This window comes from Tasmannia lanceolata, unplaced genomic scaffold, assembly GCF_043159265.1.
Source record: "Tasmannia lanceolata isolate RefF3 unplaced genomic scaffold, GAP_Taslan_0.1 ptg000013l, whole genome shotgun sequence".
In the NCBI taxonomy this organism is placed as follows: domain Eukaryota; kingdom Viridiplantae; phylum Streptophyta; class Magnoliopsida; order Canellales; family Winteraceae; genus Tasmannia; species Tasmannia lanceolata.
Window position 1 is genome coordinate 14,460,327 of NW_027518690.1, and position 12,450 is coordinate 14,472,776.

Here is a 12,450-nt window from a genome sequence, read left to right on the forward strand (position 1 = left end):
AGACAATTTTTGTGGGTGTGTAAAGTTGTTGTATGTCTGGCTTGGTGAAAAGCTTCAATTTCTTCAGCGACAAAACCAAAATCCGTATACCCTGAAAAAATTCCGTACATGGAAACCAATCGCCAATCAACCTCAGTCTATTGATGAATGGCGCAACATGTAGAGTGGAGCCAGTTTCGTTGGGTGAGTCATTCGTGCTTCCAAATTTTCACTAGCACTTACCCACATCCGTTTGTTTACCTCATGGGTCTTGAGAAATCATCTTTTTATGCACCCATGAGATTTCTCTATCAGGTTACGGGAATTTTATGTCCTCCCGGAGCTGTAGTCCCTCCTCTTTGTGAAGATCTCACTCCTGATCTTATCAGATCCATTGTGGCTGCTTGGGGAAACAAAAATATGGAAAGGAGGTTCAGTTTATCATCCCAAGCCCGACGTGATGAAATATTGGAAGAGCCTGCAAGCAGGAGAGCTCGGATTGAAGAGTTTTGAAATTCCATATCTGTTTTGATTATCTTGATTTCTGTATTTCCTTTTTATTTGTCAATCTTCTTATCCAAATTGTGATCAGAGATTCGTATTGTCATATGTTGTAATCACAATTCAAATTTTATCAATGAAAGTGTGTTTGTTTTTCTCTTATCTTTATTTGCTCAGAATGTCTTATTTCACTCATCATTCATTTAATCTAATATGTTAATTTCCATTCAGGATTCTGAAAGAGAGCAACCATCGCTCCATCAAAAGATAACCAGTCTAAACCTACTTGGTCTAGACCTTCTTCTGTCTCTAGACTTGTCCGTCATTTTGACTCACCTATATCATCCAGAGAATCTTTATCTCCTACCCTTGAGTTATCTAACTCATTTGAGTCTGACCAAATGGCTGATTTGACTGATCCCATGGTGATCATTCAGGAGATGTTGAGAAACATGTCTCGAGATATCTCGGGATTGAAAGAGGAAATGGCCGTCCTAAAATCCCAAAATACTGACAAGACCTCTACTTCTAGAGCGCCTGTCATCCAGCCTACTCCTTCTGCATTTCCTGCTCCCAATAGACCTCATGTGCCTGCTGAGGAGATTGACCTCGACGAGGGCCAATATGCTGAAGAGTATTGTGCTCCGCAGACAAATAGGGAGAATGAGTTATTCAATATGTGTCAGAAGATGGCCAAGGACATTGAAAACATGAAGTTCCAGGGGCCGAAAAGATTCGACATTTCTGAGTACTTTGAGACTCCCACTGTTACTTTGCCGCCGAAGTTCAAAGCACCAGATTATGATAGATATGATGGCACTGGGTGCCCCAGAAACCATGTCAGATGGTTCATAACCCTCTCTCAGCAGCATGGGTTGAGCCGTGAACAAATGGCTCAGCTATTTCCCATGTCTCTCATAGGAATAGCTAAGAAGTGGTTTCTGAGGTTAAAGCCTAAAGAAACCAGATCTTTGGACGATATATCGAACCTGTTTGTTGAGCAGTTTTCAATGGAAGAAGGGATCGAGATAACGAAGAGAGATTTAAAACAACTGAAGCAAGGTCCCCAAGAGACTTTTACGTTGTTTATCAGGCGCTGGAGGCGCAAGTCTGCTCAGTTGAGTCAGAGGATGCCAGAAGAAGATCAGATCAAATTGGTGATCAAAAGTCTGTCTCCACAATACTTCCATTTCATTGCACCCCAGCATTATCCCAGTTTTGACCATTTGATTAAAACTGGCACCCAGACGGAAGATGCTATAGCCAAGGGGCTTAGAGCAAAGGCACTGTCTGATGTGCGGGAAGGCAAAAGGCCTATGGCCCCACCTAAAGAAGTTCATACAATGAACTATTTCAAGCCGGCTTTCAGACCAGAGGTCAAGGCTGTCGCTGAGGTGGCTAGACTGGTAAGAAAAAATGTTTTCAGACAATTCGATCCCCTCCCTTATCCTTTACCGATGATATTGAAAAAGCTGGTGAGGGACAAAAAGATAAAGCTTCCGGATCTGAAACCTGTGCCAAATCCATTACCACCATACTGGAGGCTAGATCAACATTGTGAGTATCACAGGAATTCTGGCCATTTGACTGAAAATTGCCTCGCCTTGAAGCATGCAATTCAAAATCTGATTGATAAGGATGAGCTCTCAATTAAAGGGCCGAATATTACTCAGAATCCCCTCCCGAATCATCGTGCTGCTCCTCCTCCTACAGCTAATGCCATTTTTTGTGATGAGCCCATCCTTGATCCCTCTGCCCTTATATGTGCTATCATGACAGATAACACCTATGTTTTAGAGTTTGATGAAGAAGAACTTCAAGATGTGAAAGGGAAGCAGCCCTATGTTTTGTCATTCAGTGACATAGAGATTGCGGAGTCCTCTTCATCTCAATCGTATCTTCCTCATAATGATGACATGGGGAAAGGAAAGAAGGCTGCATACGTTTTAGAAATGGATGACTTTGAACAAGAAGATATCAAAATTCCTTACATTTTAAGTATGGATGACGATGAGCTGTTACTGCTGGATGATCAATGTGACGAGATGCGTCACATGACCAGAGGAGGGCGAGTCTTTAAACCTCCTGAGTTGAGTGTTGACAATCCGGCTGAGATAGCAAGGGCTGCTGATGGCCAGAGGCAGAATCGGCTTGTGGTGAATGAAGAAGATGATAATCTTCTGAAACAGTTGAAGAAAACCCAAGCAAACATCTCTGTTTGGGGTCTTTTGATGTCATCTTCAAAACACCGGAAAGTGATGTTGAAAGAGTTGAACTCTGCCCAGGTGTCTGTTGAGATAACTCCTGACGAGCTTGTCAGTGTAGTTTCTTTGGCTAAAGCAGCGAAGACTCTTTCGTTCGCAGACAGTGATTTGCCCCCAGAGGGGAAGGACCATACGAAGCCGCTACGAATTACTGTCGTTTGTAATAAGAAGAAGGTACCCGAGGTCCTTATTGATAATGGATCTGCACTGAATGTATGCCCTCTTAGTACAACGACTACCCTTGGTTTCGGACCTGAGAGCTTTGTCCCTTCTGACCAAGGTATTCTGGCTTATGATGGGACCAGAAGAGATGTGATCGGGACTCTAGTCACAGAGGTACTGATAGGAGGAGAAGAATTTGATATCGAATTCCAAGTGTTAAATATTAAAGCCTCCTTTTTGTTGCTCTTGGGGCGTCCTTGGTTACATAAGGTTGGAGCTGTTCCATCCACCTTACATCAAAAATTAAAATTCATTCTGAACCATAAGGTGGTCACGGTTAAAGGAGACCCGGATTTGGAAGTGGGTCAGATTTCGCAAGAATTGACTGTGGGAAAGGAGAGAGATATTAGTATGACTGGTTTCTCCTTGGAAGTGGCGACTATAACTGTTAAGGAAGCGATGAATGAAGAAATCTTTTTCTTAAGCAGTACCAATTCGAACGTAGTCAGGATGATACGTCTACAGGGTTATATCCCAGGGGCAGGACTTGGCAGATACCATCAAGGTATGACTGAGTGGCCAGTGTTCAAGACCTTTAATGGTTTATTTGGACTTGGGTATGAACCAACCAGGGCAGAGATCAAAGAAATGAAACGATATATGATGAAATGGGCAGAGTGTCGCCGCAGAGGTGTAGACTAGCCGATGGGACCATTTGATCTGACTATGAATGGGAGGTTCCGCAAAGAAGGATCTGATATCCCATTCTGTGGCTTTGCTGAAACATGGAAAGATGAATCTACTGGGCAGTGGCTGCCGGGCTTTGAGATCTTCTTTGACTTAAAACTTGATGATGAGCTGATGAGCCTACAGGGCACAAGAGCTGAAACAGATACTGAAACAGATTGGGCAGATACAATGGAGCCGGATGCACTGAACTCTCTTTTTCATGAGAGGTCACAAACTGTGGCCGTGATCAGCAAGAGCCCTCTCATACTGAATCCCACTCACCTTATTACCCCGGCTGATGGACCTTTGACTAACTGGACCTCTCAGGTCCTACCTCAGGTTACTTTTCAGTCCTGTCATTCTCCCTCAAAAGAGTCAGTTGTTTATAAGTATGTGTCATTCTCTGAGTCTAATTCAGGGTCTTCCATTTCTAATGATTCTTTTAATGCAGGTACTGTAGAGGTCAAGTCTGTTTCTGAGGCCAAAGATAAGTCCATTTCTCCTAGTGAAGTCGAGTTGGAGGCTGTTTTTGCTAATGAGCCTGGCGTTTCTTCTTTGCATTTGTTTGAATCGGTTGATACTGATGTCAACCTATCATTTGAGTCTGTAAATACATTTCATGAGTCCATTGTAAAGCCTGATGTGGGCCATTCGTCATTGGATGTATTCAATTCTACTTTCAATGAAATAAATGAGTTTTCTTCTGTGTACATTCCTGTTTCTGTTTCATCTACTGAATCTGCTTTAAAATCTGATAATAATAATGATAATCAAGACTTCCCCTCTGATGAGGATACCGACGAAACTTCCCCTGAAATCAAACACATGATTCAACAGGAGGAGAGTCGCCGAGCAAAACCACTTGAAGAGGAAATTGAAATCGTGAATATTGGTGATGAAACCTTAATTCGGGAAATAAGGATTGGCAAAACTTTATCTCCTGAGGAGCGCAAAGAATTAATCTCTTTACTTAAAGAGTTCAAGGAGGTTTTTGCTTGGTCTTATGATGACATGCCAGGATTAAGTGAGGAGATTGTTCAGCACAAATTACCCTTAATCCCTGGCATTAATCCAAAGAAGCAAAAACTCCGAAAACTCAAAACTGAATGGGAGTTGAAACTTTATGAAGAAGTCAAGAAGCTCCTAGAGGTGAAATTCATCCAAGTGGTTGAATACCCTGAATGGCTCGCTAATGTAGTACCAGTGCCCAAGAAGGATGGGAAGGTTCGAATGTGTGTTGATTTTCGAGACCTGAACAAAGCAAGTCCAAAGGACGATTTTTCATTGCCGAACATTGATCTCCTGGTGGATAATACTGCTGGACATGCTCTGTTATCCTTTATGGATGGGTTCTCGGGATATAACCAGATCAAGATGGCACCCGAAGACATGATGAAAACAGCGTTCATTACTCAGTGGGGTACTTACTGCTACAGAGTGATGCCGTTTGGTTTAAAGAATGCTGGTGCGACTTATCAGAGGGCTGCGACCACTCTTCTTCATGATATGATTCACAAAGAAGTCGAGGTCTATGTAGATGACATGATCGTTAAAGCAAAGACTAGACCGGATCATACAATTGCCTTGAGAAAATTCTTTGAGAGAATCAAGAAATATCAGTTTCGCCTAAATCCAAACAAGTGTGTATTTGGAGTTACATCAGGGAAACTCCTTGGATTTATGGTCAGTGAAAGAGGAATTGAGGTGGATCCTCAGAAGATCAAGGCAATCCAGGAAATGGAACCGCCAAAAACAGAAAAGCAGATCAGAGGTTTCCTTGAAAAAGTTCAATACTTGAGAAGGTTCATATCTCATTTAACTATGACATGTGAACCAATTTTTAAGCTTTTAAAGAAGAATTCCTCGAAGAAGTGGAATGATGAATGCCAGGAAGCGTTTGAGAAAGTTAAACAGCGAGAAGAGACGAGGGTTTGGTCAGGTTTACCAAGGCCGAGGCTCGGGATCTTTTCTTGGGGGTATGGGTGGATGGGTCGGAGGGGACTAACAGGGAGAGTGAGATTAAGCTCCCAACCTCTTCTGTTGTTGCCTTGCCTCTTTCTTTCTTTTCCCATTGTCTTGAGCGAGATGCCCAAAATCTATCTTCTTCTTCCCTTCTCCCCCTTTTAAGGGGTGGCGTGCGGAACTTTTCATCATTATGGAGAGAAAACCTTCCTTTGCAGGATTGGGCCGTTCTCCTGTTTTGACGGCGCGCGTGGCTTCGCTGGATAATCCCTTCCATAATTTGTGATGATGAGGCTTGGACGGTGAGAAGGTGACACGTGTCGTAATCGTATGGTCTTGCCGTTTATCAGCACCTTTCTTCATGATGGTTAGGCTCCATTGGTGCATGGACGACACGTGGCGAGATTTGGGAGTAGCGCCATATTTATGTCCCATCAGCTGATAACCTAGCGACAAAGCTCTTAGTTTTTTTAGCTCGGAAGATAAGGTCCCGGGGCAGACCCCAAAGAGTATTTCTTTAGATAAAACAAAGTAAAGGACTAGGGCCCTTACCTCGGAGTCTCGGACAGAACGCAGAAAGAATCCACCACATGAACATAACATGCAGAAATGGAATCTAAGGCAAAAACAAACCACACCCAGCCAAGATAGAACTAACAAAAGTCACAGCACTGTTGGGTATATAGTATAACCCTAATTATGTTATAATATGGATTGAGAGAAGCATGACCTTCCCTTGAAATACCCTACACGTAATTTCGTTTGAGCCTAGGGGTATATTAGGCAGATTGAAAAAATTTCTGTATTAGGGGTTATTGGTAATTAGTATGAATACTAATGACATGTTAATTCTCCATTAAAAAACCTTAAAATAAAGAGAAATTGCTTTGGAGATCTCTGAGCATCCGGAGATCGTTCCAAGCACCAGAGAGCTTGAATCAGGGTAGGAATAGACATAGATCATGATTTTCGTGTTAAACCACGATAGTATATTGATTTGTAACAGTTAGGGTTTATTTTGAGGAATTCCTTTTTCGTTTTTCACCATCAGGCAGAGTTCGGTGAGTTTGTTGGGGCTCATTAGGAACCTCATACCACAAGCTTTCCTACGAGTCAAACCTTCCTTAATTCTGTCGAGAAATGAAGAAGTTATAGCACTCCAATGATTGGTGATCTCAAAAATGAGTTAAACCGAGTCGACCGCTGCAACTTCTTTGTTAACTCAAAAAAATTACAATTAGTTTCCCAGTCGACCACGGGGCTAGGGCCGGTCGACCGCGGGCATCCACTTGATTGTTGTAAGCCTTCTGGAATTTTTAAAAAATATTGCCTTAGGGGTCCGGGCGACCACGCCATGGCCATTCGACTGTGTTAGAGTGTATGCCTTAAAATCCAGTTGTTGTTCTATTGAAACCATTATTTTATTGTTTTGTGACATTTATTGGATACTTTATTGGAGTGTGTGATGTGCTTCTAGACACACATTTGTCCTTAGGTAGCAACGTAAGATTGGTCATGCAGATAGAGATTATATGGCGGGGAGATATGACCTTTTGATTCTTTGCAGACCTAGAATGTTCCTGGCTGGGGATGAGAATGTACATCTCGTACCTGTACACAACCATCATCAAAACTCCTTACATACACGCATTGGGGTGGCTTATCTAAGTCACTGGAGTTGTTGACTCTAAGTTGGTGGAATGCTTGCAATGAATGGATCACGCACTCAACAGATCAATTTACAGAATAACTTGTCGACAATGATTTGGATAAGGTTATTCTATCAGACAGGACCCTTGGATACGGCCTTCGACCTGAGGGGTCATTTTGGTCTATGGGCACGCCTTATGGATTTGGTCTATCCTAACTTTACAAAACACTTGTGCCTCTTGATGTTTATATAAGTGTAAAATAAATAGGTGAGAGTAATAATTAAAACAATGAAGTGCGGAAATAATTTCCTTGCTCAACTCAACTAAACCTCTGTCCCAAACTAGTTGGGGTCGGCTAATGAATCCTTTAGAAAATTTTCATGGACAAGGTGGGTCACGCTCATGCCCCAACGAATTTTCATATAATTTTCTTAATAACCAATTAATTCTAAAGCCTTTACCCATAAAAAAAAAGCAAATTTGAGAAGTTCGCTTCTATACATCCACAAAATTTCGCTAATGATTGATGAGTAAGATTATTTTTTCACATTGAAACTACAAAAAGTCTTTGACTATGGGAGAAAACATCTATAAGAAGGTTATTAATCAAAGATTTTATATGGGAGTCAAGCGTGAAGTACATTATTTTTTTCAAAAAGTATAGTGGGACCCACTTCAAAGGATGATCCAAACCGTTCATTTGTTGGGTCACGATGTAAATACAGTGTACCCACACAGATCATCTCCATAGGATGATCCTAACCCTCCAATGCACATTACAAAAACCTCTATAAATCGGAGGGTTAGGATCATCATACATAGATGATCCGCTATGTACATCTTATATACGTCGCTCCTCAACAAATGAAAGGTTTGTATCATCCTTTCAACAGGAGTGGAAAGAGAAGGAATGGTGGTGGTGGTCGTGGTGGTGGTGCGGCTCTCGCTCAATGAGCCACCTCAAGTGAAGGAAAACGTCGACCGAACATGGGAGCCGGAGAGGCCCCGTTGTGTGGAATCCATAAACCTCTTGGGCGTTTTCGAGGAGCTTCTTGAATTGAGGGTGATAGAGGTAAGATATAGGGATCATGAATCTTTTGAAACTGCCTTCTTCGTCTTCCAAACCAATCCTCACTGTTAGCCATCCCTTCTTCACCTTCGTCGGCTTCTCCTCTTGCATCTTGGAATTGAGATGGATCCAAAGAGCTTAGAATTGGGTAGGTGCATACTTGAGCGGGTGAAAGAAAGGAAATTTATAGAGAGCATTAGGGGAGTGGCAAATTCGTTGATTTAGGAATCATTTATTATCAGTTGGTACTTGATACATAATACGGAATCCGGTGACGTATGTTTCTTGTGAATGAAATAAGGTTTTAGTTTGGAAAAATTGCCAATGGAGGTCCCTAAAATACAAGAATTGTGAAGGAGGGGACACAATTTTGAAAAATTGTTAAAGAGGGTTGATAACCCCCTTTTGAGAGCTCGTTAACCCCATTAAGAGGGTTGTTAAACCCCTTTTAGAGACTTGATAACCCCCATTTCGTCCCTCTAACAATTTTTCAAAAGTGTATGTGTCCCCATTCACAATTCTTCCTTTTAATTTTTATTAATCCTTTTGGAATATTTCAGGAATATTTTTTGGTAAAGTTTGGAAAGGAAAAATATTTCTAAAATTTTCTACTCATTTTACAAAGAAATACAACTCTCTTTTTTTCTTTTGATGGGTAAGCTGGGGTTAGGCAGACCCCGGCCTACCGGATAAATTCCAAAAACAAAGAAAGAATTACATCCGAGTGAAGGGAATTCCCAAAGAATTTTACAACTTTCAGAAGGGAAGAAGGGAGGGATGAGACCGGGGTATCTTCCCCTTTGCAGGGACATCCCACTTTTGAGAGGAAATCCGCCGACTCATTTGCCTCTCTCCAGATGTGAATGATCTTTCACTATGTGAAAGAAAAATACAACTTGAACCAACCCTACTAAATTTTTACTTAGGTACCTTGGATTTGTCATAATATCCCTCTAAATTAACCATGATCATATTATTTCTCTCGAAATTGTGGAAAGAAAAAAATTTCTCAAGGATAATTTTACTAGCAGCCCTTTTTTATCATTAAAAAAATTAATTTTTCCTGTAGAAATAATTTTCTTGCAATCCAAACAGTGCCTAAGGGAAATGATAAATTCCTCCTTCTTTACATGGGACGGCCGCCTCCAGAGTGTACATGGCAATCAGGCCCATTGAATCCTTCCCATATGAAGTAAATCAGTCCCTCTGAGGTCATAGATACATCAATTATATGACCATCGAGGAACCTTTTTACCGACTTCCTCTATTCCAATGGATTTATTTCTAATAGCAAGGTGGCTGTCCAAAGTAAAATAAAAGGGGGTGGATGCTTCACTTACCATTATAAATTATTTTATATTTGTTTGCGAGATGAGGACAGAGAAGAACGATTGAGAAATCTTTAATTTCTAACACAAAGCTGCTAGAACGACGCACACATTTCAGGAAGCTTCATAACAGACCTCCCAATCAGGCATTAATGATCATTTTAAACTATTAAATCTTTGATGAAATTGCATACACCTATAAAGGTGCACTGTCAATACTAGAAAAGGTTATTTGAGACCATAGTTACTAAGGTAGGAGACGAATTCGGTAAGCGAAACGTGAAACGGAAATGGAAAATATGGAGAATAAATAGAGGAGAAATGAGGAAACGATAGAAAATCAAATGAGAAACGCCTTAGGAAGCACATTAGAAACATTTCGGAAATGATACAGAAACACAAATGAAAACACGTGAAATACAAGGAAAACACGGAATATATGGTTTTGTAAATTTAAAATTTGTTAATTTCAAATTACTATTTGAATATTTCTTATTTTTATTTTTCCTTACAATATATGCTATTTTTTCCTTTTTAATATGTATTCCACAATTTTTTGGTGTGCTTTTTTCCAAAACAATTTTCGTAAGTTTCACACATGTTTCCCACACTTTTTACGTACGTTTTCTACGAGTTTTCCATACGTTTCTCAAGGTTTCACACATGTTTCACCTAAGTTTCTCATATGTTTCTCATGCGCTTCCCATACGTTTCGGAAACGTTTCCCCAATTTTTTCCATCATGTTTTGGAAACATTTTCGAATTCCTCCCCTTACTGATGTGGAATTGAGAAAGAAATGCTTTCTTGCAGTGCATAGTATAGTATAGGGGAGCTTTTCATTCATGGTATGAGGTTCCATGTATCGCTCCCTGTTGCACTGGTGGAAAACCATATCGATAGCTGGGGTCACAAGTACCTGTTCTTATCATTTTTCCCCACACCTTTTCTTCTTCTTCTTCTTCTTTTTTTTTTTCAAGAGACGAGGTACCCTGAAATAAATAATTGTTGTGACAGAAACATCTCCCGGAGCCTTCAACCCTGCTAGTCGGGGAAACTAGTTTCCCAACCGGCACCCGCCCAAGAAAATGATGCGTCCCCCATCATTTTCCTTTTTAAAAAGTAAATTTACGTTTACATAATATGGGATTTGCTAGGCAATTTAGCAGAAAGCCATTTGGGGGCTCACTTTTGCAGGAGACAACAGTTACCTCAATGGAATAAGACAAATTATGCGTAAAATTGAGCCTGTATGGCTGTTGTTTCTGGCAAAGTGAGCCACGAAATGGCATTCCGCAAAATTGCCTAGCAAATCCCATATAATATAATAGTGACTGTATCTTTTCATTTTTTCCTAATTTAATAGGATTTTTAAAAAAAAAATCTCTATGTGAGGGAATTGGGGATATTCTTGACTTAGTTGAGAATAGATTCTTCATCTCGAGGGTGCACTTGTCTTATGTTGTCATCTAATGGCGACTGCTCAAATGCCATTCCTCCCTTTCCCCCTCTTCTGGGATGTGCATGATATATTTGTCTCCTTTTTTTTTTCAGGCCACCCCTTCTAGTTAATTTATGACTACTCTTTTTACGCTACAAGAGGGTGGCCCGGAGAAGAAAAAAGGGAGTGAATATATTATGTCTAGGTAAGTTGGCTGTAAAAGATCTGCAATTGTGGGACGAATCTAACACTTTGAATAATGATCTTTTGCACTTTGAACGTGGATCAGTTGATATTTCATTCTAACTATCCATTTGCATGCCCTTGTTGATGGAGCTTTGAGAAATATTCAGTCCCACCTCTTCAATGATACAAATTGTTTTCATATGTTGGACCTTGATATGAATGGGACATACCTTAAAAATACTTCGCAACAAATGATTCCAGCCCAACAATTTGTGGAGTCTTTTGTATTGTGTGCGGGACCCATTTTTGTTTTTGTCCATCGATTAAGGACTCCGAAATTCAATGGTTAGGAATCTCTAGCGGATTTTGTAGCATGGTCGAACTTAGGGCTGCAACAGGGTCGGGTTGGGTCGAGTTTTTCAAAACCCTAGCGCAACCCTGGATGCCATTATCTCGGCTTTGACCCATCCTGACCCTGAGTCAAGGCCGAAAAACCTCAACCCATTTGCCCTCCCCATAGGGGTCAGCGCTGCCCTGGCCCGCCCTAATTGGCCCTGATTGGGCCGGGCTGGCCCTGATTGGCCCTAATGCAAATACCTGATAAGAGTGCCAAAAATAAAGCAACCACATATCATATAGAACAAAATGTTCAATAAACAGAGAAGGGGAACAAAATAAGACAATATGACTTCAACAAAATGACGGGTAGCAGAGACAATTAATAATAATAATCTAAAGAAAAATCAATCCAAGATAATAGAAAACATTAGCAAAAGAAACATGCACAGATGGTTCAATTCTACAATAGAAAACTTAGAGTCCGGCCGGGTCGGGCTGACCTGAGGTATTAACCCTGAACCCGACCCGACCCTGAGTCAGGGCCTAAAAAATGAACCCTGACCCGTCCCTCAGGGTTGGAGAATCCAGCACAGACCTTGTTCGGGCTCAGGGCGGGTCAGGGCTGACAAGGCCAAACTTGCACCCCCTAGTCGAACTATATTGGCTCTCAGCATATAAGTTGTAAGAATTTCGGAAAAAGAAATCCCTAAGGCCCCGTTTGGATACCTCAGATTTTGTATTTGGATTTGGAATTGAGTTTTCAGTACAAAATGAATAGGTCTGCCAGCTCATGTTGAGGGAGACATAGAGGGAAGGGGGTAATTCTTGTTGCAGGGAGAG

The 12,450-nt window shown here is 41.1% G+C and overlaps 1 protein-coding gene across 1 annotated transcript; it reads left to right on the forward strand.

Annotated features, from left to right (window-relative positions):
- The first annotated feature begins 881 nt into the window (after positions 1-881).
- LOC143890994 (uncharacterized) lies at positions 882-3,608 on the forward strand. Its single transcript, XM_077395655.1, has 3 exons — positions 882-1,588; positions 1,697-2,636; positions 2,766-3,608. Exons 1-3 carry the CDS (start codon positions 882-884, stop codon positions 3,606-3,608), a joined length of 2,490 nt encoding a protein of 829 aa, XP_077251770.1.
- Positions 3,609-12,450: the final 8,842 nt, after the last annotated feature.

Bases quoted from the DNA above. Each gene is read 5' to 3' on its own strand.
- LOC143890994 (XM_077395655.1), top strand. From the start codon at position 882: ATGGCTGATTTGACTGATCCCATGGTGATCATTCAGGAGATGTTGAGA. The intron at 1,589-1,696 runs GTCTGCTCAGTT...GCATTATCCCAG, and splicing joins ATCAGGCGCTGGAGGCGCAA to TTTTGACCATTTGATTAAAA. The intron at 2,637-2,765 runs GTGAATGAAGAA...AACTCTGCCCAG, and splicing joins AGAGGCAGAATCGGCTTGTG to GTGTCTGTTGAGATAACTCC.